This window comes from Pseudophryne corroboree, chromosome 5 (assembly GCF_028390025.1).
Source record: "Pseudophryne corroboree isolate aPseCor3 chromosome 5, aPseCor3.hap2, whole genome shotgun sequence".
NCBI classification, from domain to species: domain Eukaryota; kingdom Metazoa; phylum Chordata; class Amphibia; order Anura; family Myobatrachidae; genus Pseudophryne; species Pseudophryne corroboree.
The window spans coordinates 376,416,942-376,439,843 of NC_086448.1; the positions used below are offsets into that span (position 1 = coordinate 376,416,942).

Here is a 22,902-nt window from a genome sequence, read left to right on the forward strand (position 1 = left end):
GGTGAACATTCTCGGGGCCGTGGAGAGACCAAACGGCAACGTCTGAAATTGTTAATGACAATCCCGTACCGCAATTCTGAGGTACGCCTGATGAGGTGGATAAATGGGGACATGAAGGTATGCATCCTTTATGTCCCGAGTCACCATAAAATCTCCCCCTTTCAGGCTTGCAATGACCGCTCTTAGCGATTCCATCTTGAACTTGAACCTTTTCAGGTATATGTTCAGGGATTTTAAAAATTCAATATGGGTCTGACCGAACCGTCCGGTTTCGGGACTACCACATGGTCGAATAATAACCCCCTCCTTGTTGAAGGAGGGGAACCTTGACCACCACCTGTTGAAGATACAATTTGTGAATTGCAGTTAACACTGTTTCCCTCTCGTGGGGGGAAGCCGGCAGGGCCGTCAGTGAGGGGGCATCTTCTCAAAGTCCAGCTTGTATCCCTGAGACACAATATCTATTGCCCAGGGATCTAACAGGGAGTGAACCCACTTGTGGCTGAACTTACGAAGGCGTGCCCCCACCGGGCCTAGCTCCGCCTGTGGAGCCCCAGCGACATGCGGTGGATTTTTGTAGAGGCCGGGGAGGACTTCTGTTCCTGGGAACTAGCTGTGTTGTGCAGCTTCTTTCCTCTGCCCCCACCTCTGGCAAGCAAGGACGCACCTCGGACTTTCTTGTTTCTTTGTTCGAAAGGCTGCATTTGATAATGTTGTGCTTTCCTAGGCTGTGCAGGAATATAAGGCAAAATATCAGAATTACCAGCTATAGCTGTGGAGACCAGGTCCGAGAACTTAAGGCCTCTTAAGTCGGCATCATCTGTCCATTGCATATTCTACAGGACACGTCAAGCAGAAATCTACAAAGCTTTGACTCTAGGACCCAGTATACTCAGGTCTCTTTGGGTGTGTGTGTGTGTATATATATATATATATATATATATATATATATATATATATATATATATATATATATATACATACATACACATACACAAGGGTCTCAATCTCTGCTGATAAGGTACCTGTCCACGCTGCCACAGCGCTATAAACCCATGCCGACACAATTGCCGGTCTGGGTAGTGTACCAGAATGTGCACGCTATCTGCAGGATCCCTGAGAATAGCTGTTACGTCAGGGCTACCTTTTGGGCAAACGTGACACCCTAGGGGAAGATTCCCATCCTATCCTGGCCCTAGTGGGGAAAGGATACTGCCTGAGAATTCTTTGTGGGAAACTGCAGTCTCTTGTCTGGAGATTCCCGCTCTTTTTCATCATGAGAGGAGGGAAATTTACCTCAGCTTTCTTCCCCTTAAACATGTGTACCCTTGTGTCGGGGACAGATGAGTCATCAGTGATATGCAAGTCATCTTTTATTACAATAATCATATATTGAATACTTTTCTGCCATTTTGGCTGTAACTTTGCATTATCGTAGTCGACACTGAAGTCAACCTCCGTGTCGATATCAGTGTCTATTATTTTGGATAGTGATCATTGAGAGACTCTGAAGGTCTCTGCGACATAGGGACAGACATGGGTAGATTTCCCTGTCTGTTCTCTAATCTTTTGTGCAATAAATTCACCTTAGCACTTAATTACACATATCCAAACAGGTGTCGGCGTTGTCGACGGAGACACCCTCACACATTTGCGCTATCTCCTCCTTAGGGGAGCCTCTCAGACATGTCGACACACATACAGACACACCACACACTCAGGGAATGCTCATCTGAAGACAATTCCCCCATAAGGCCCTTTGGAGAGACAGAGAGAGAGTATGCCAGCACACACCCCAGCGCTATTAACCCAGGAATAATACAGTAACTTAATGTTAACCCAGTAGCTGCTGTTTATATTGATTTTTGCGCCTAATTACGTGCCCCCCCCCCCTCTCTTTTTACCCTCTTCTACCGTGTAACTGCAGGGGAGAGACTGGGGAGCTTCCTCTCAGCGCTGCTGTGGAGAAAAAACATGGCGCTGGTGAGTGCTGAGGAAGAAGCCCCGCCCCCTCGACGGCGGGCTTCTGTCCCGCTTTCATGTACAATTTTGGTGGGGGCTCATACACATATACAGTGCCCAACTGTATATTATGCAAACTTTTGCCAAAGAGGTCTCTAATTGCTGCCCAGGGCGCCCCCCCCCCCTACAGTGACCGGAGTATGTGGGTTTAATGTGGGAGCAATGGCGCACAGCTGCAGTGCTGTGCGCTACTTCAGTGAAGACTGGAGTCTTCTGCCGCCAATTTCGAAGTCTTCTTGCTTCTTTCACCGGCTTCTGTCTTCCGGCTCTGCGAGGGGGACGGCGGCGCGGCTCTGGGATCGGACGACCAAGGGTGAGATCCTGTGTACGATCCCTCTGGAGCTAATGGTGTCCAGTAGCCTAAGAAGCAGGACCTATCTTCAGTGAGTAGGGCTGCTTCTCTCCCCTCAGTCCCACGCTGCAGAGAGTCTGTTGCCAGCAGATCTCTCTGAAAATAAAAAAACCTAACAAAATACTTTCTTATAGCAAGCTCAGGAGAGCTCACTAAGTAGCACCCAGCTCGTCCGAGCACAGATTCAAACTGAGGTCTGGAGGAGGGACATAGAGGGAGGAGCCAGAGCACACCAGTATCCAAATTCTTTCTTAAAGTGCCCTGTCTCCTGCGGAGCCCGTCTATTCCCCATGGTCCTTACGGAGTCCCCAGCATCCACTAGGACGTTAGAGAAATATAGCGTACACTGCTCCTCTGACCATCTCAGTTGCACCAGGCATCTCACCCCTCATGGAGTATAGACGCTAGGTGTATCTGTATAGTGCATGGGGTCTAACACTGTATAAACTCCACAGAAGGTCTAGCCAGTGTAGCGATAAAGGTCAGCTAATTTTACTCAGAGGGGGAAAACTTACCATGCAGCTGCAGCTCCCGGATTTAACGCCCAGTTATTAAATTAGCAGCCTGTGGTCCGTCACAGTAACCCATAAATTCCAGGCTAAATGCCTGCAGCTATGGGTTACATTCTCGCAGGCAGCGTTAAGTGCTGCGGGTAATTGAATTTAGGGCAAAAAAAGTATCTAGCTCCCAATTTCTAAAATCAAAGTTATCTGGTCTTTATTCACACCTAGTAAAACGCAAAGATGAAATAGCAAGATGTTCACTTTTAACAGTTTTATTCAAAAGACAAAATGTTTCCTAAACCCCAATACGGATGAGAACACACAGGATCCCTTAAAAATTTAACAAAATCTGTACAAAAAGATAATTCTTGTCCATATGATTACTGCTTCTCTTCCTAAACTATCGTCTTGGTCCTCCTCTTCCTCGGCCACGTCCTCTGCCTCGACCACGGCCTCTCCCTCTGCCACGGCCAGCAACTGTGTAGGAAAAACATAAAAGGATATTAACCTTACTGCATGATTAGGTACAATATGTAAAAGAAAGAATTAGGACTATCTACAAGTTGGTGTCTCTGTTCAAGATGCATTTCTAACAAAAGCTAAGGCTACATAAACACCTGTGAAAACAAAGTGTACATGCGAGGAGATGCTGTTAAGGCCAACATGAATCCATGTGTGCATATTGGACAGCTTCCTGTCCAATACTTTGGAAACTAAAAGGACTGCAAACTCCTGAGTTCTAGAAGCCTTACAAACACTGGGCCTGATTCAGTGATTGAGAAAAATAAAAATAAAAAAATAATAACACCCTCTGAAAGCATCTGCAACATACCACCATCGTGTTCATCTGAGTAGGCCACAACTTACGCCGAATGGCCGCTGTAACTGCTCAGCCAGGGCCAGGAAAATATGCGTTGGAAGACAGACTGGTCTCTGCACTTTGGGAAAACAGGGCTGGAATGACCCAGTTTTCAGGAACGCTGGTCAGCTCTGCTAACCCTCAAGCCCTGGCAGCCTGTGGCTTAGGGGCACTGCGGACAATCACACAGGAACTGTTCTGCATGTTTGCGGAACAGGTCCCAGACATGTGCAGTCCACCCATCATCAGAGATGTAACATTGGGTCCGTATACATCTCTGAATGAGGCCCCCTATCATTTGACCACTGAACATATAAAGTAGCGAGGAAGAAAAGACAACACATTTTCATGCTAGTCAGCTCAAACCAAATTAAATCAGGCGGTGCAGTGGTGGGGCCTGGGCATATGCAGAATACTGGAAAATCCCCTCAAGATGGAAACTCTGTAAAAAGTTTATCCAGCCAGCAGCTACATATTGTTCAGGTGTTAGCCCAGAGGGTGCACTTAACACAGATTTTTGGTCACAACTCAGGATGGTGCAAACAGACAACCATGTTACAGTAAGTGCACCCCAGGAAGTTACCAAAAGCCTACTGTTTGTGTTAATTGCATAGCTCCAGGCACTTAACTCAATTTATGCCTTACCGTGTACAGCTGCGGGCAGTAACTTAATAGCTGAATAGAGCTAAAAGAGTGCATTAAGTCCGACAGATAACTGAATTTGAACTGTATTACTCATCATACATAAACATGTGCACCAAGTTCTCCCTCCTTGACAACAGGCTGCCATACGAGGGAGGTGCTTTTCTAAGCAGGTAGCGTAAGCAACAGATCGCAGAGCTGCGGTGCAGAAATGCACAGTGCGGATTGGTTGAGCTATACACAGGGACAGCACCACAAATACTGCATTTGCACATGAGCAGGGATCAATATGGACACTACACTAAATAAGTGGCAGGATCTACAGTATCTACTGGAGGGTGGAAATTGTTGCCTTTCAAAATGAGAACACATTATTAATTATCTTCTACATAATGAAAGCAGACATTTTATTTGGGCCATGATAATACTAAAATTCAGACAATGCTTTGAAATAGCCAGGAAACCAGGACATTGCTAAGCCACAAGTTACTAGTAAACTGAAAAGCTCTATTCACATGAATATTGATACAACCCACAAAGTGTCTGCTGCAACTCAAGGTAGAACACCTTCCACAAATACAAAACTACACAACCAGACCCACTTACAGATCAGTATGTAAGGGTCACTATAGCAGTCCACAATAAAGTCTTGGGAGTTAAATTGAAGAAAAATAATACACAAATATTAGAACTTACCAGCTTCTCTCTTCTTGGATTTAACTTTTGGTTCAACATCAACAAGTAACGTGTCAAGGGGTAAGCTGTCTGGCAGGATGAAGTACCGGATATTATTCCCCCGAATACTTAATGTCTCCAACTGGACTGGCTCTCTATTTTTCACAGTCATTTTAACAGCCTTCAGATGAGTATTCATGCTCACATCAACCCCTGGAATGAAATAACACAAATAGTTATAAACAGGAGGAGATAAGCATAAAGTTAAAAACACCACATTCATTTGAGAATATTAAACAGATCCAGTCTTATAGTGTATGTTCAGCATTTGGAAACTTTTGCAGTTACCTAAGGAGGAAAAAAAAAAAAAAGGGCACAGCTCAGGGATCAAAGATTTGCTAGTTGGGTGAATGGTGCATAAAAATAGTCCAAGTGCAACTCTTCCTGGCTGGGATGCAAATTCTAATTAATGCAGAGTCCTCTATTGCAAAAATGTACAAACAATTATCCCAAACAGTAGATACAGAGCTGGACTTTAAATGTTGCAGGAAGGAGGTCCTTCTGTTCTAGCATAAATGACAAACAAAACTATAATCATTCAGCACCTCAGTGCTGATTCAATTAGGGGAGATGTCCCCAACATCATGCAAGGTTCGGCTCCACACATTTGCTCATTATGGTGGTGGTGGCGGCGTGAGGGAGGGGATGGGCATTACACTTTACTGCTCTGTTAAAAATAGGATTTTAGTTACCTACCGGTAAATAATTTTCTCATAGGATAGGATACTGGGGTCCATTTAGTACCATGGGGTATAGAAAGGTCCACTAGGGGCCGTGGGCACTTTAAGAATTTGATAGTGCGGGCTGGCTCCTCCCTCTATGCCCCTCCTACCAGACTCCGTCTAGGAGACTGTGCCCGAGGAGACGGACATCTTTGAGAGAATGATAGATAAGGATAGTGGTGAGATTGCGTACACCCCCCCCACCCTTCCCCAAGGCACACCAACAGTGCAGGTTTTTAGCGATATCCAGGCTGCAGCACAGATGGTTAAATCAAAATAACTGAGGTACTAATTAAGTCACCGGTGCTGCAGCCTGGACATCACTAAAACCTGCACTGTTAGTGTGCCTTGAGGACCGTGGTTGGGAATGCCTGCTCTACGGACTACGAGAAAAGGATTTACCTGTAGGTAATTAAAATCCTATTTTCTCTAACGTCCTAGAGGTCACTGGGGTCCCTTTAGTACCATGGGGATGTACCAAAGCTCCCAAACCGGGTGGGCGAGTGCTGAGGTTCCTGCAGAACTGATTGACCAGACTGAAGGCCCTCAAAGCCCAAATATCAAACTTGTAGAACTTAGCAAACGTGTTCGAACCTGACCAAGTAGCTGCTCAGCGGAGCTGTAAAGCCAAGACACCCTGGGCAGCCGCCCAGGAAGAACCCACCGACCTAGTAGAGTGGGCATGAACAGATTTTGGACATGGCAAACTTGTTGTGGAATAAGTATGCTGGATAGTGAGCCAGCGTGCAATAGACTTGCTTTGAAGCAGGACACCCAATTTTATTGGGATCATAGAAAACAAACAGCGAGTCAGATTTCCTGTGACGAGCCGTTCTCTTTACATACACCTTCAAAGCCCTCAGAACATCCAAGGACTTTGAAGTAGCAGAGGTCCCCGTAACAACCGGGAGCACAATAGGTTGGTTTATGTGACACCACCTTAGGAAGAAATTGTGGACTAGTTCTGAAATCAGCTCTGTAATCATGGAAAATTAGGTAGGGGTTCTTGTAAGACAACGTCCCCAACTCCAACACACATCTTGCTGAAGCCAAGGCAAACGGTGTGACGGTCTTCCACGTAAGGTATTTTACATCAAACCAGTCCGATTGGAGGAACTGCAGCACCAAACTGAGATCCCAAGGTGCCGTGGAAGGCACAAAGGGAGGTTGGATGTGCAAAACACCTTTCAAGAACGTCTGGACCTCAGGTAGAGAAGCAAATTGTTTCAGAAAGTAAATAGACAAGGCCGAAATCTGGACTTTTATAGAGCCTAGACGTATGCCGACATCCACTTCTGACTGCAGAAAAAGCAGGAAACGTCCCACATGGAATTCTACCACAGAATATTGTCTGCTCTCACACCAAGAGTTACCCCCTTCCTGACTTGGATCATAGTCGGGATGACCTTGTCAGGAATCTCTCTCCTGGCTAGAATCAGCCGTTCAACTTCCATGCTGTTAAACGTAGCCACGGTAAGTCTTATTAGACAAACGGGCCCTGTTGAAGAAGATCCTTGCGAAGAGGTATAGGCCATGGATATTCGATCAACATCGAGAAGATCCGCGTACCAGGCTCTTATTGGCCAGTCCGGAGCAATGAGGATTGCTTGACCCTTTTCCCTTTTTATTCTTTTAAGAATTCTTGGGATCAGAGGAAGTGGGGGGAAGCACGTACACCAGCTGGTAAACCCACGGAGTTGTCAGAGCGTCTACTGCCACCGCTTATGGGTCTCTCGACCTGGAACAATACCGCTTGACCTTCTTGTTGAGTTGAGAGGCCATCATGTCGATTTGTGGATATCCCCACTGACATGTCAACCACTGGAACACCTCCGGGTGAAGGCCCTATTCCCCCGGGTGCAGATTGTGTCTGCTTCCTAGTTGTCTACTCCAGGAATGAAGACCGCCGACAACGCCACAGCGTGTTTTTCTGCCAGGAGTAGAATTTTCAACACCTGACATTGCGGCTCTGCTTTTCGTTCCGCCCTGTCGGTTTATGTACGTTACTGCCGTCACATTGTCCGATTGGACCTGAATCTCCTGATTCTGAAGAGATGAGGCCTGCAGAAGGGCACTGTATATAGCCCTGAATTCCAGGATGTTTCTTGGAAGGATGACTGCTTGACTTGACCATCTTCCAGTATCATTCCCAGGAAAAGAAGCCTCTGTGTTGGTTCTAGGTGAGTTATTGGTAGGTTCAGAATCCACCCGTGATCCAGGAGTAGTCTGGTTGAGAGGCCAATGCTGTCCAACAACGGCTCCCTGGACGATGTCTTTATAATAAGATCGTCCAGGTACGGAATTATGTTCACTCCCTGTTTGCGGAGAAGAAACATCTCTGCCATCACTTTGGTGGACACCCTCGGTGCTGTGGGGAGACCAAATGGCATGGCCTGGAACTGGTAGTGACAGTCCTGCAGTGCAAACCGTAGATAAGCCTGATGAGGCGGCCAGATCGGAATGTGAAGGTACGCATTCTTGATATCCAGAGACACTAGGAATTACCCCTCCTCCAGACCAGAGATCACCGCTCTCAGAGACTCCATCTTGAATTTGAACACTCGCAAGTTCAGGTTCAACTACTTGAGCTTCAGAAAATCGGTCTTACCGAACCGTCCGGTTTCAGTACTACAAACAAGTTGGAATAGTACCCCTTGTTTTGCAGATGAGGTGGAACTGGAACAATTTTTGAATGGCGTCCTGTAATGTTATACTTTCCTCTTGTGAAACTGGTAAGCCTGATTTGAAGAATCTGTGAGGTAGGAGCTCCTGGAACTCCAGTCTGTAGCCCTAGGAAATAAGAGCTGTGACCCAGGCATCCTGGCACGAACTTGACCAGATGTGACTTAAGAATTTTAGCTGGGCTCCCACCTGCCAGGCATCACGGTCCACTGTCATGCTGATGGTTTTGAAGAAGCAGAGCTTGAGCCCTGTTCCTGTGAACCGGCAGTTGCTGGTTTGCGTGGTTTACCTCTAGCACCTCTGGTGGCGGTAGAAGAACCTCTGGCCTTGCCCGTAAACTTGGCAGCCCGAAAAGACTGTAAATTGGGACCTGAGTAGGCCTTCCTAGCTGGGGGAGCTGCAGAAAAAAAAAAAAAAAAAAAAAAAAAAAAGGTATGTGGACCTACCCGCAATAGCTTTGGAGATCCATTTGTCTAGTTCATCTCCAAATAAGGCCTAGTCTGCGAAAGGGAGGCCTTCCACGCCTTTCCTGGAGTCCGCATCCGCAGTCCACTGGCGTAGTCCTAGACCTATGCGTGCAGACACTGCCATAGAGTGTGCATTAAGCAAGCCTGTGGCAAATGGGCAATTAATTTGTATCCAGCGATATAAGACTTGTATGTAATGTCTACGTGTATATTGTAATGGAGACTGCGACACAAAATGGTTTCCAAACTGTCCTTTAAATTAACCCATAACTACATAGAAATGGGAGTAGAGGACACTGATGTATAGTGGGAGAGTCAGAGGTTAGTTTATGGCTCTTATCTAAGAAGCTATAAACGACATTACAAAAAACCAGGCCAGGCCAAGAAACCCGACCTCTTGAAACTTAAAAGGAAGACAGTTATTGAAAGTGAAACCAAATGAAATCTGGTTTCTTACTGCTCAGGTACACAGCATTGAGAGAGTTAAGGAAAGGGTGGGGGGCCTGCAGCTATGAGGGGGCTATTTCTGCCCCTCACACACACACTGTTTTGTTCATTTTCTGAGGGAAGCAGCCAGGAGCTGGGAATGCACCATATATATCTTCCATTGTGAGATCCCTCCACACAGAAGGCTAACTGAGGTTGAGTAAGTTAGGCTTCTGAAATTATTCTCTTTGTTTGAGACTGCTAGTAACCTGTATATCTTTTCTAAACTCCTTATATTCTTTGTAATCTTGTTACCCTTGTAAACCCGAAGATATTTCTTAATTATAATAAAAATATAATTAGATCTGACTGCTGTGTTCTTGAACCCAAGTCAAGCACGTTACCTATTGTTTTCATGAGATATTGAGATTGGTGATTACAGGTGAAGCTAAAGACACCTGCAACATCCGTAATACATTGAAAAGTCTTTGCCGGTGGCAGCGGAGATTCGCACGGCGCTGGCGCTACTCTCGGATTGGTGTATCCGGAGAGTGGGGCGGCCGGGGTCCGTAACAAAGCCAATTTCTTTTATGGTTTCCACCATAAAATTTGCAAAGTCATGCATATGCTGCAGGAACAAGATAACTCCTCCTGAAGCAAGGTGTCTAACCGTTCAATCAGGTTACCCGACTATTTGGTAATGGCTCTTGTTATCTACCCACATGATATAGTAGGTCTCTGGGCCACCCCAGCAGCTGTATACAAGGATATGAGTGTAGTCTCAATTTTTGGATCAGCTGCGTCTTTTAGGGAGGCTGCACCCGGGACAGGAAATACAATTTTTCGTGAAAGCCTGGATACTGATGCATCCACTATCGGTGGATTTTCCAATCCTCAGGAGGAAAAGGAAAGGATAACAACCACTGTTTAAGGATTTGAAATTTCTATCAGGATTCATTTTTCAAACAGGGTATTTAGTTCTTTTGGACACTAAAAAAGTGGCTGAGGATTTATTTTTCATATTAAAATAAGATTGCCAAGTTTGCTCACTCTCCTCTGTCACCTTACCAGGGATATTTATAGCTTCTCTGATAGCTTCTATGAGTGCCTTTATTCCCTGCGACAGAGTACCCTCCCCCACCTTTCCATTTCTGACCCCTCATCATACGAAGTTGTACTGAACCAAATAACAATAGCAGGAAAACGAAGCGCTGGGCGGGCACCCAGCATCCTCTACAGACCACAAGAAAAGGATTTACCGGTAGGTAAACAAAATCATATTTTCTCTTACGTCCTAAAGGATGCTGGGGTCCACATTAGTACCATGGGGATGTACCAAAGCTCCCAGAACGGGAGGGAGAGCGCGGAGGCTCCTGCAGAACTGATTGGCCTCTGATGATCTGAAGTTCAGTCATAGCATCGAACTTGTAGAACTTTGCAAACAAGTTCAACCCAGACAAAGTTGCAGCTCGGAAAACTTGTAAAGCCGAGACACCCCGGGGCAGCCGCTCAGGAAGACCCCACCGTACGAGTAGAGTGGGCCTTGACAGACACAATCCTGCCGTAGAATACGCATGCGGGATAGTGAACCTGATCCAGGGAGAGATCGTCTGCTTAGAAGCAGGACACCCAATCTTCTTGGGATCATCCAGGACAGAGAGACCGATTTTCTGTGACGAGCAGTCCTCTTCACATAGATTTTCAGAGCCCTTACAACATCCAAGGACTTTGAGGTAATTGAGGAGTCAGTAGCCACTGGCACCACAATAGGTTGGTTGATATGAAATGCCGACACAACCTTCGGAAGAAACTGCTGATGTGTCCGGAGCTCAGCTCTATCTTCGTGGAATATCAAGCATGGGCTTTCACAGGACAAAGCCCCCAACTCAGACACACATCGAGCAGAAGCTAAGGCCAACAACGTGACAACCTTCGATGTAAGAAATTTGACCTCAACCTCCTGTAGAGGCTCGAACCAGTCCGATTAGAGGAACTGCAACACCACGTTAAGGTCCCAAGGCGCCGTAGGTGGCACAAAGGGAGGTTGGATGTGCAGAACTCCCTTCAAAAAAGGTCTGAACCTCAGCCAATTGTTTCTGAAAGAAAATGGATAAGGCCGAAATCTGGACCTTCACAGATCCCAACCTCAGGCCCATATCCACACCAGCTTGTAGGAAGAGGAGAAACCGTCCCAGTTGAAACTCCACTGCAGGAAATTTCTTGGACTCACACCAAGACACATTTTTTCCAAATTCGAAGGTAATTTTAATACGTTATTCCTTTCCTAGCCTGTATCAGGGTAATAATAACCTTGTTCGGAGTGCCCTTCCGAGCTAGTATCAGGCGTTCAACCTCCATGCCGACAAACGTAGTCGCGGTAAGTCTTGATAGACGAACGGCCCCTGCTGCAGCAGGTCCTCCCAAGGAGGAAGAGGCCTCGGCTCTCCTTGCAGTAGATCCACGTACCAAGCCCTTCTTGGCCAGTCTGGAGCAATGAGGATCGCTTGAACCCTTGTTCTCCTTATGAGCTTTAGGACTCTTGGGATGAGAGGAAGTGGAGGAAAATATGTACACCGACTGGAACACCCACGGAGCCACTGCTTGCGGGTCCCTTGACCTGGAATACCGCCGAAGCTTCTTGTTGAGACGAGAGGCTATCATGTCGATCGCCTCAGATCTGTTACCTCCGTGAACACCTCCGGATGGAGACCCCACTCCCCTGGATGGAGAGTGTCTGCTGAGGAAATCTACTTCCCAGTTGTCTACTCCCGGAATGAAGATTGCCGACAGCACCAACGCGTGTTTTTCTGCCCAGGGGATGATTCTGGTTACCTCTGACATTGCAGCTTTGCTCTTTGTTCCGCCCTGTCTGTTTATGTAAGCCACTGTTGTCACATTGTCCGACTGCACTTGAATGGCCCGATTTCTCAGAAGATGGGCCACTTGGAGAAGACTGTTGTAGACTGCTCTTAGTTCCAGAATGTTTATCGGCAGGCCGGTTTCCAGACTTGACCACCTTCCTTGGAAGGTTTCCCCTTGAGTGACTGCGCCCCAGCCCTGAATCCCTATCCTGCGGCCCTCCAGAAGGTGAGGTAGTTGCAGCCACCAAAGGAGTGAAATCCTGACCTTTGGTGACAGACGTATTCTCTGGTGCATGTGTAGATGGGATCCCAACCACTTGTCCAGGAGATCCAGTTGGAAGGACAGAGCGTGAAACCTCCCGTACTGCAGGGCCTCGTAAGAGGCCACCATTTTTCCCAGAAGGCGAATGCACTGATGGACAGACACCCAGGTTGGCTTTAGGACATCCTGGACCTTTGTTTGTATCACCAATGCTTTTTCCTCTGGAAGAAACACCCTCTTCACTTACGTGTCGAGGATCATTCCCAGAAAGGACAACCTCCTGGTTGGTTCCAAATGTGATTTTGAAAGATTCAGGATCCAACCATGTCCCCCGAGAAGCTGGGTCGTGAGAGCTATGGACCGTAAAAGCTTCTCCTTTGACTATGCTTTTATCATCAGATCGTCCAGATATGGAATTAAGTTCATCCCCTGTCTGCGGAGGAGAATCATTTCCGCCATCACCTTGGTGAATACCCTCGGTGCTGTGGAGAGGCCGAATGGCAGGGACTGGAACTGAAAATGACAGTCCAACAGTGCGAATCGAAGATAAGCTTGATGCAGCAGCCAAATTGGAATGTGGAGGTACGCATCCTTGATATCCAGGGACACTAGGCCCGATATCACTGCCATTAGAGACTCCATTTTGAACTTTAACTCCCTCAGAAAGGGTTTTTTTTTTTTTTTTTTTTAAGTTCAGAATGGGCCTGACCGAACCATCTGGTTTCGATACCAAACGGTTCGAATAGTACCCTTTGTTTTACATATGAGGTGGTACTGGCACAATGACCTGTGCCTCTACCAACTTCTGGACGGCTTCTTGCAGGACAGTCCTGTCAGTCAGCAGAGCTGGCAAGCCTGATCTGAAAAACCGGTGAGGAGGGGCCGGATGACACCCAGACGTGACTGAAATGCCTGAGTCTCGCTCCCACTGGCCCCACCTCCAGGGCATGCAGTCCACCGTCATGTGGAGGACTTTGGTGTACCTGAAGCAGGTTTCTGTTCCTGGGAACCTGCAGCCACAGGTTTCTTGGACTTGGGCCGACCTTCCTGAAAGAAGGTGTTGGACGGCTTGGCCTTTCTGGGCTTGGAAGACCAAAAGGGCTGTGATGTAGCTGAAGAAAAGGGTTTCTTTGGAGCAGGTGTAGCTGAGGGAAGAAAAGGTGACTTACCAGCCATAGCAATCCACGCATCTAACGCTCCCCCAAAGAGAGCATGGCCTGTGTAGGGTAGGGTCTCCACACTTCTCCTAGATTCTGCATCGGCAGACAACTGGCACAACCAGTCCTCGACGAGCTGATACAGACATGGAAGAAATTCCCGCAGCCATGGAACCCAGGTCTTTCATGGATTCTACCAAAAATCCTGCATGTTACGTAAAAACAATTCAACATCACATTTCTCCATAGTATCCAAGTCTTCAAGTAACATGCCTGATCACTTAACTATAGCTTTGGCAATCCAAGCACCAGCAATAGTGGGATGTAGTACTGCCCCAGAAGCCGTGTACATGGATTTGAGCGTATTATCAATTTTACGATCAGTCGGCTCTTTCAAGGCAGTAGATCCTGGAACAGGAAAAAAAAACACCTTTTTTGAGAGTCTGGATACTGACACGTCAACAATAGGCAGGTTTTTCATATCCTCTACCGGGAAAGGAAATGCCACTAGAACACCGTTAGGTATCTGGAATTTTTTATCCTTGTTTTCCCCAAGCCTTTTCAAAAACAGCATGTAATTCCTTTGACGCAGGGAAGGTTAGCGAGGCTTTCTTATTTTCAGTGAAGTAAGCCTCCTCAACCTGCTCAGCAATATTCAACACATCTTTAATAGCCTCTATCATCAACTGCACCCCTTTAGCATGAGATGCTGCCCCCCGCAACACATCCCCGTCACAGTCTGCCGTGTCAGAATCTGTATCATCTATGCAAGAGCACGTTTATGTGAATATACAGCGGGGAGCCCTGAAGTACCAGAACTGGGCCAGAATGCCATAGAGTTCTGTAAAGCCAGAGTTACAGATTAATTTTGTGCAACCCTATATGAAATCTGAGAAAATAAGATTTTAAACCTACCGGTAAATCTATTTCTCCTAGTCCGTAGAGGATGCTGGGGACTCTGTAAGGACCACGGGGTATAGACGGGCTCTGCAGGAGATAGGGCACCTAAAAAGAACTTTTACTATGGGTGTGCACTGGCTCCTCCCTCTATGCCCCTCCTCCAGACCTCAGTTAGAGAACAGTGCCCAGAGGAGATGGACAATACAAGGCAGGATTTAGCAATCCAAGGGCAAGATTCATACCAGCCCACACCAATCATACCATGTAACCTGGAACATACATAACCAGTTAACAGTATGAACAAACAGTAACGGTCCAAGACCTATTCCAACTGTAACATAACCCTTATGTAAGCAACAACTATATACAAGTCTTGCAGAGTTTCCGCACTGGGACGGGCGCCCAGCATCCTCTACGTACTAGGAGAAATAGATTTACCGGTAGGTTTAAAATCTTATTTTCTCTTTTACGTCCTAGAGGATGCTGGGGACTCTGTAAGGACCATGGGGTTTATACCAAAGCATCCAATCGGGCGGGAGAGTGCGTATGACTCTGCAGCACCGACTGGGCAAACGCTAGGTCCTCATCAGCCAGGGTATCAAACTTGTAGAATTTAGCAAAAGTGTTTGAACCCGACCAAGTCGCCGCTCGGCAAAGCTGTAATGCAGAGATGCCTCGGGCAGCCGCCCAAGAAGAGCCCACCTTCCTAGTGGAATGGGCTTTAACCGAATTCGGTACCAGCAATCCAGCCGTAGAATGAGCCTGCTGAATCGTATTACAGATCCAGCGAGCAATAGTCTGCTTCGAAGCAGGTGCGCCAATCTTATTAGCAGCATACAGGACAAACAGAGCCTCTGTTTTCCTAATTTTAGCCGTTCTGGCTACATAAATCTTTAAGGCCCTGACTACATCCAGGGATCTGGAATCCTCCAGGTCACTTGTAGCCACAGGCACCACAATAGGTTGATTCATATGGAATGAAGAAACCACTTTAAGCAAAAATTGCGGACGTGTCCTCAATTCAGCTTGATCCACATGAAAAATCAAGTAGGGGCTCTTGTGTGACAAAGCCGCCAATTCAGACACTCGCCTTGCTGATGCCAAGGCCAACAGCATGACCACCTTCCAGGTAAGAAATTTCAACTCAACCGCGGTTCAAACCAGTGTGATTTTAGGAACTGCAACACCACGTTCAGGTCCCATGGTGCCACTGGAGGCACAAAAGGGGGCTGGATATGCAGCACTCCCTTTACAAACGTCTGGACTTCTGGAAGAGAAGCCAATTCCTTCTGAAAGAAAATCGAGAGGGCCGAAATCTGTACCATAACAGAGCCTAATTTCAGGCCCATATCCACTCCTGTCTGTAAGAAGTGGAGAAAACGACCCAGATGAAAATCTTCCGTAGGTGCATTCTTGGTCTCACACCAAGACACATACTTTCGCCAGATACGGTGAGAATGCTTAACAGTCACCTCCTTCCTAGCCTTTATTAAAGTAGGGATGACCTCTTCCGGAATCCCCTTTTTCGCTATGATTCGGCGTTCAACCGCCATGCCGTCAAACGTAACCGCTGTAAGTCTTGAAATACACAGGGCCCCTGTTGCAACAGATCTTCCCTCAGAGGAAGAGGCCAGGGATCTCCTGTGAGCATCTCTTGTAGATCTGAGTACCAGGCCCTTCGAGGCCAGTCTGGGACAATGAGTATTGTCTGTACGTTTCTTTGCCTTATAATCCTCAACACTTTTGTGATGAGGGGAAGAGGAGGAAACACGTAAACCGATTTGAACAGCCACGGTGTTATCAGAGCATCTACTACCACTGCCTGAGGGTCCCGAGACCTGGCACAATACCTCCGAAGCTTTTTGTTGAGGCGTGATGCCATCATGTCTATTTGAGGAGTTCCCCAAAGACGTGTTATGTCTGCAAAGACTTCTTGATGAAGACCCCACTCTCCTGGATGGAGATCATGTCTGCTGAGGAAGTCTGCTTCCAGTTGTTCACTCCCGGAATGAAGACAGCCGACAGAGCGCTTACATGATTTTCCGCCCAGCGAACAAGGGCTTCCGCCATCGCGACTCTGCTTCTTGTCCCGCCTTGGCGGTTCACATGAGCCACTGCTGTGACATTGTCTGATTGAATCAGAACCGGTAGGTTTCGAAGAAGACTCTCCGCTTGTCGAAGGCCGTTGTAAATGGCCCTGAGTTCCAACACATTGATGTGTAGACAGGACTCCTGGTCTGACCAAAGACCCTGAAATTTTTTTCCCTGTGTGACCGCTCCCCATCCTCGGAGGCTCGCGTCCGTGGTAACCAGGATCCAATCCTGAATTCCGAACCTGCGACCCTCCAGCAGGTGAGCACTTTGCAACCACCACAGGAGAGACACACTGGCCCCCCCTGGGGACAGAGTTATTTTCCGATGTAAGTGCAGATGGGACCCGGACCACTTATCCAGAAGGTCCCATTGAAAAGTCCTTGAATGGAACCTTCCGAAGGGAATGGCCTCGTAGGCCGCCACCATTTTTCCCAGAACTCGAGTGCATTGGTGAACTGACACCTTTTCGGTTTTAGCAGGTCTCTGACCATGTTCTGGATGTCCTGGGCTCTCTATATTGGGAGGAAGACCTTCATTTGTTCCGTATCCAGTATCATACCTAGGAACGGTAGTCGAGTTGTCGGAATCAACTGTGACTTCGCTAGATTTAGAATCCAACCGTGTTGCTGGAGCACTCTCAGAGAGAGCGCCACACTGCTCAGCAATTTCTCCCTTGATCTCGCTTTTATCAGGAGATCGTCCAAGTATGGGATAATTGTGACTCTATGCTTGCGCAGGACCACCATCATTTCCGCCATTATCTTGGTGAAAATCCTCGGGGCCGTGGAAAGTCCAAATGGCAACGTCTGAAATTGGTAATAACAATCCTGTACAGCGAATCTCAGGTATTCCTGATGGGGGGCATATATGGGGACATGAAGGTACGCATCCTTTCTGTCCAGAGACACCATAAACTCCCCCTCCTCCATGTTGGCTATTATCGCTCTGAGTGATTCCATTTTGAATTTGAATCTTTTTATGTACAGGTTTAGGAATTTCAGATTCAAAATAGGTCTGACCGAACCGTCCGGTTTCGGGACCACAAATAGGGTTGAGTAGTAACCTCTTCCCTGCTGGTGCAGGGGAACCTTGATTATCACTTGCTGTATACACAGCGTTTGAATTGCAGCTAACACTATATCCCTTTCCGATGTGGAAGCTGGTAGGGCCGATTTGAAAAATCGGCGCGGGGGCACCTCCTCGAATTCCAATTTGTAACCCTGGGAAACTATTTCCAACACCCAGGGATTCAGGTCTGAACTGACCCAGGCCTGACTGAAAAGTCGAAGACGTGCCCCCACCGGTGCGGACTCCCTCAGGGGAGCCCCAGCGTCATGCTGTGGGTTTTGGAGCAGCCGGGGAGGACTTTTGTTCCTGGGCACCTGCCGAAGCAGGTGCTCTTTTGCCTCTGCCCTTACCTCTGGCGAGGAAAGAGGATCCCCGACCTCTTCTGGACTTGTGCGACCGAAAGGACTGCATCTGATAGGGTGTTACTTTCTTTTGCTGTTGGGGAATATATGGTAAAAAATTTGATGTACCTGCTGTAGCTGTGGAAACCAGGTCAGTCAGCCCATCCCCAAACAATACATCACCCTTATAGGGTAGTACTTCCATATGTTTTTTGGAATCCGCATCACCCGTCCATTGGCGAGTCCATAAGGATCTTCTCGCTATGGATAGACATGGCATTGGCCCTAGAAGCTAGCAATCCAATGTCCCTTTGAGCATCCCTCAAATAAGACGGCGTCTTTTATATGGGCTACAGTTAAGAATATAGTATCCTTATCCATATTATCAAATTGATCTGTCAGCTCATCTGTCCAAGCTGCAATTGCGCTACACACCCATGCCGACGCAATTGTCGGTCTTAGCACAGCACCCGTATGAGAATAAATACACTTTAAGGTAGTTTCTTGTCTGCGATCTGCAGGGTCCTTAAGGGCAGCTGTGTCAGCAGACAGTAGAGCCACTTTCTTGGACAAGCGCGTCAGGGCCTTGTCCACAGTGGGGGATGATTCCCAAATCTCCCTGCTTAGGGAAGGGGTATGCCATATAAATTCTTTTTGGGATCTGCGGTCTCTTTTCCGGAGTCTCCCAAGCTTTTCCAAAGAAATCATTTAATTCATGAGATGCGGGAAAAATAAGATTTTACTCACCGGTAAATCTATTTCTCGTAGTCCGTAGTGGATGCTGGGGACTCCGTAAGGACCATGGGGAATAGACGGGCTCCGCAGTAGACTGGGCACTCCAAGAAAGAATTAGGACTACTGGTGTGCACTGGCTCCTCCCTCTATGCCCCTCCTCCAGACCTCAGTTAAGGAAACTGTGCCCGGAAGAGCTGACATTACAAGGAAAGGATTTTGGAATCCAGGGTAAGACTCATACCAGCCACACCAATCAAACCGTATAACTTGTGATAACATACCCAGTTAACAGTATGAACAACAACAGAGCATCAACAAACGGATGTCAACATAACCCTTAATTAAGCAATAACTATATACACGTATTGCAGATAGTCCGCACTTGGGACGGGCGCCCAGCATCCACTACGGACTACGAGAAATAGATTTACCGGTGAGTAAAATCTTATTTTCTCCAACGTCCTAGTGGATGCTGGGGACTCCGTAAGGACCATGGGGATTATGCCAAAGCTCCCAAACGGGCGGGAGAGTGCGGATAACTCTGCAGCACCGAATGGGCAAACACAAGGTCCTCCTCAGCCAGGGTATCAAACTTGTAGAATTTTGCAAAAGTGTTTGAACCCGACCAAGTAGCTGCTCGGCAAAGCTGTAATGCCGAGACCCCTCGGGCAGCCGCCCAAGAAGAGCCCACATTCCTTGTGGAATGGGCTTTTACAGATTTTGGATGCGGCAATCCAGCCGCAGAATGAGCCTGCTGAATCGTGTTACAGATCCAGCGAGCAATAGTTTGCTTTGAAGCAGGAGCACCCAGCTTATTTGGATGCATACAGGATAAACAGCAAGTCTGTTTTCCTGACTCTAGCCGTTCTGGCAACGAAAATCTTCAAAGCCCTGACTACATCTAGTAACCTGGAATCCTCCAAGTCACGAGTAGCCGCAGGCACCACAATAGGTTAGTTCAAATGAAAAGATGACACCACCTTCGGCAGAAATTGCGGACGAGTCCGTAATCCTGCCCTGTCCATATGGAAAACCAGATAGGGGCTTTTACATGACAAAGCCTCCAATTCTGACACACGCCTAGCCAAAGCTAAGGCCAATAGCATGACCACTTTCCACGTGAGATATTTTAACTCCACGGTCTTAAGTGGCTCAAACCAGTGAGATTTCAGGAAACTCAACACCACGTTAAGATCCCAAAGTACCACTGGAGGCACAAAAGGGGGCTGAATATGCAGCACTCCCTATACAACGTCTGGACTTCAGGAAGAGAAGTCAGTTCTTTTTGAAAGAAAATGGATAGGGCCGAAATCTGGACCCTAATGGAACCCAATTTCAGGCCCAATGTCACTCCCTACTGTAGGAAGTGAAGGAAATGGCCCAGCTGGAATTCCTCCGTAGGGGCATTCCTGGCCTCACACCAAGCAACATTTTTTTTTCTCCCCCCGCCATATACGGTGATAATGTTTAGCCGTCACCTCCTTCCTAGCCTTTATCAGTGTAGGAATAACCTCACCCGGAATGCCTTTTTCTCCCAGGATCCGGCGTTCAACCGCCATGCCAACAAACGCAGCCGCGGTAAGTCTTGGAACAGACAGGGCCCCTGCTGCAACAAGTCCTGTCTGAAAGCAGAGGCTATGGGTCCTCTGTGAGCATTTCTTGCAGATCTGGATACCAAGTCCTTCTTGGCCAATCCGGAACAATGAGTATTGTTCTCACTCCTCCTTTTCCTATGATTCTCATCACCTTGGGTATGAGAGGAAGAGGAGGAAACACATAAACCGACTGGAACATCCACGGTATCACCAGTGCGTCTACAGCTATCGCCTGAGGGTCTCTTGACCTGGCGCAATACCTCTGTAGCTTTTTGTTGAGGCAGGATGCCATCATGTCCACCTGTGGCAGTTCCCACCGACCTACAATCTGCGCAAAGACTTCTTGATGAAGTCCCCACTCTCCCGGGTGGTGGTCGTGCCTGCTGAGGAAGTCTGCTTCCCAGTTGTCCACTCCCGGAATGAACACTGCCGACAGTGCGCTTACGTGATTCTCCGCCCATCGAAGAATTCTGGTGGCTTCCGCCATCGCCACCCTGCTCCTTGTGCCGCCTTGGCGGTTTACATGAGCCACTGCTGTGATATTGTCTGATTGAATCAGCACCGATTGGTTGCGAAGCAGGGTCTCCGCTTGACTTAGGGCGTTGTATATGGCCCTTAATTTCAGGATATTGATGTTAAGGCAAGTCTCCTGACTTGACCACAGCCCTTGAAAATTTCTTCCCTATGTGACTGCCCCCCCACCCTCGGAGGCTTGCATCCGTGGTCACCAGGACCCAGTCCTGAATGCCGAATCTGCGACCTTCGAGAAGGTGAGCGCTCTGCAGCCACCACAGGAGAGACACCCTGACCCAGGGGGATAGGGTGATTAACCGATGCATCTGAAGATGTGATCCGGACCACTTGTCCAGTAAGTCCCATTGGAAGGTCCTCTCATGGAACCTGCCGAAAGGAATGGCCTTGTATGATGCCACCATCCTTCCCAGGACTCGAGTGCAGTGATGCACTGACAACCGTTTCGGTTTTAATAGATTCCTGACCAGTGTCACGAGCTTCTGAGCTCTCTCTATCGGGAGATATACCCTTTTCTGGTCTGTGTCTAGGATCATGCCTAGGAGAGGCAGATGAGCTGTAGGAACCAACTGCGACTTTGGAATATATAGAATCCAGCCGTGTTGCCGTTACACTTCCAGAGAAAGCGATACGCTGTTCAGCCACTGCTTTCTTGATCTCGTTTTTATGAGGAGATCGTCCAAGTACGTGATAATAGTGACACCTTGCTTCCGCAGGAGCACCATCATTTCCGCCATTACCTTGGTGAATATTCTCGGGGCCGTGGAGAGACCAAACGGCAACGTCTGAAATTGTTAATGACAATCCTGTACCGCAATTCTGAGGTACGCCTGATGAGGTGGATAAATGGGGACATGAAGGTATGCCTCCTTTATGTCCCGAGTCACGATAAAATCTCCCCCTTTCAGGCTTGTAACGACCGCTGTTAGCGATTTCATCTTGAACTTGAACCTTTTCAGGTATATGTTCAGGGATTTTAAATTCAATATGGGTCTGACCAAACCGTCTGGTTTCGGGACTACCACATGGTCGAATAATAAGCCCTCCTTGTCGAAGGAGGGGAACCTTGACCACCACCTGTTGAAGATACAATTTGTGAATTGCAGTTAACCCTGTTTCCCTCTCGTGGGGGGAAGCCGGCAGGGCAGTCAGTGAGGAGGCATCTTCTGAAAGTCCAGCTTGTATCCCTGAGACACAATATCTATTGCCCAGGGATCTAACAGGGAGTGAACCCACTTGTTGCTGAACTTACGAAAGCGTGCCCCCACTGGGCCTAGCTCCGTCTGTGGAGCCCCAGCGACATGCGGTGGATCTTCATAGAGGTCGGGAAGGACTTCTGTTCCTGGGAACTAGCTGTGTTGTGCAGCTTCTTTCCTCTGGCAAGAAAGGACGCACCTCGGACTCTTGTTTCTTTGTTCGAAAAGCTGCATTTGATAATTACGTGCTTTCCTAGGCTGTGCAGGAATATAAGGCAAAATATCAGTATTACCAGCTATAGCCGTGGAGACCAGGTCCAAGAACCCTTCTCCACACAATCCTCAGCCTTCCATATGCCACTTAAGTTGGCATCATCTGTCCATTGCATATTCAACAGGACACGTCAAGCAGAAATCGACATAGCTTTGACTCTAGGACTTAGTATACTCATGTCTCCTTGGGCATGTTTGATTATACATATCTGTTAAGACAGCATCTTTAATATATATACATATCTCTCATATATATATATATATATATATATATATATATATATATATATATATATATATATATATATATATATATATATATATATATATACATATACATACATATACATATATACATACATACACACACACACACATACATACTAGGGTCTCAATTTCTGCTGATAAGGTACCTGTCCACGCCGCCACAGCGCTATAAACCCATGCCGACACAATCGCCGGTCTGAGTAGTGTACCAG

General features: G+C 47.3%; 1 protein-coding gene across 1 annotated transcript in view; it reads right to left on the minus strand.

The window, feature by feature from the left end:
* Positions 1 to 3,133: 3,133 nt before the first annotated feature.
* SNRPD1 (small nuclear ribonucleoprotein D1 polypeptide) overlaps positions 3,134 to 22,902 on the minus strand; it is a 30,264-nt gene continuing 10,495 nt past the window's right edge. The window contains exons 3-4 of the mRNA XM_063922681.1: positions 5,075 to 5,266; positions 3,134 to 3,354 (exon numbers count right to left, since the gene is read on the minus strand). Of these exons, the coding sequence (XP_063778751.1) occupies positions 3,278 to 3,354; positions 5,075 to 5,266 (269 nt within the window). The 3' untranslated portion in view covers positions 3,134 to 3,277. The remainder of the gene's footprint in view (positions 3,355 to 5,074; positions 5,267 to 22,902) is intronic.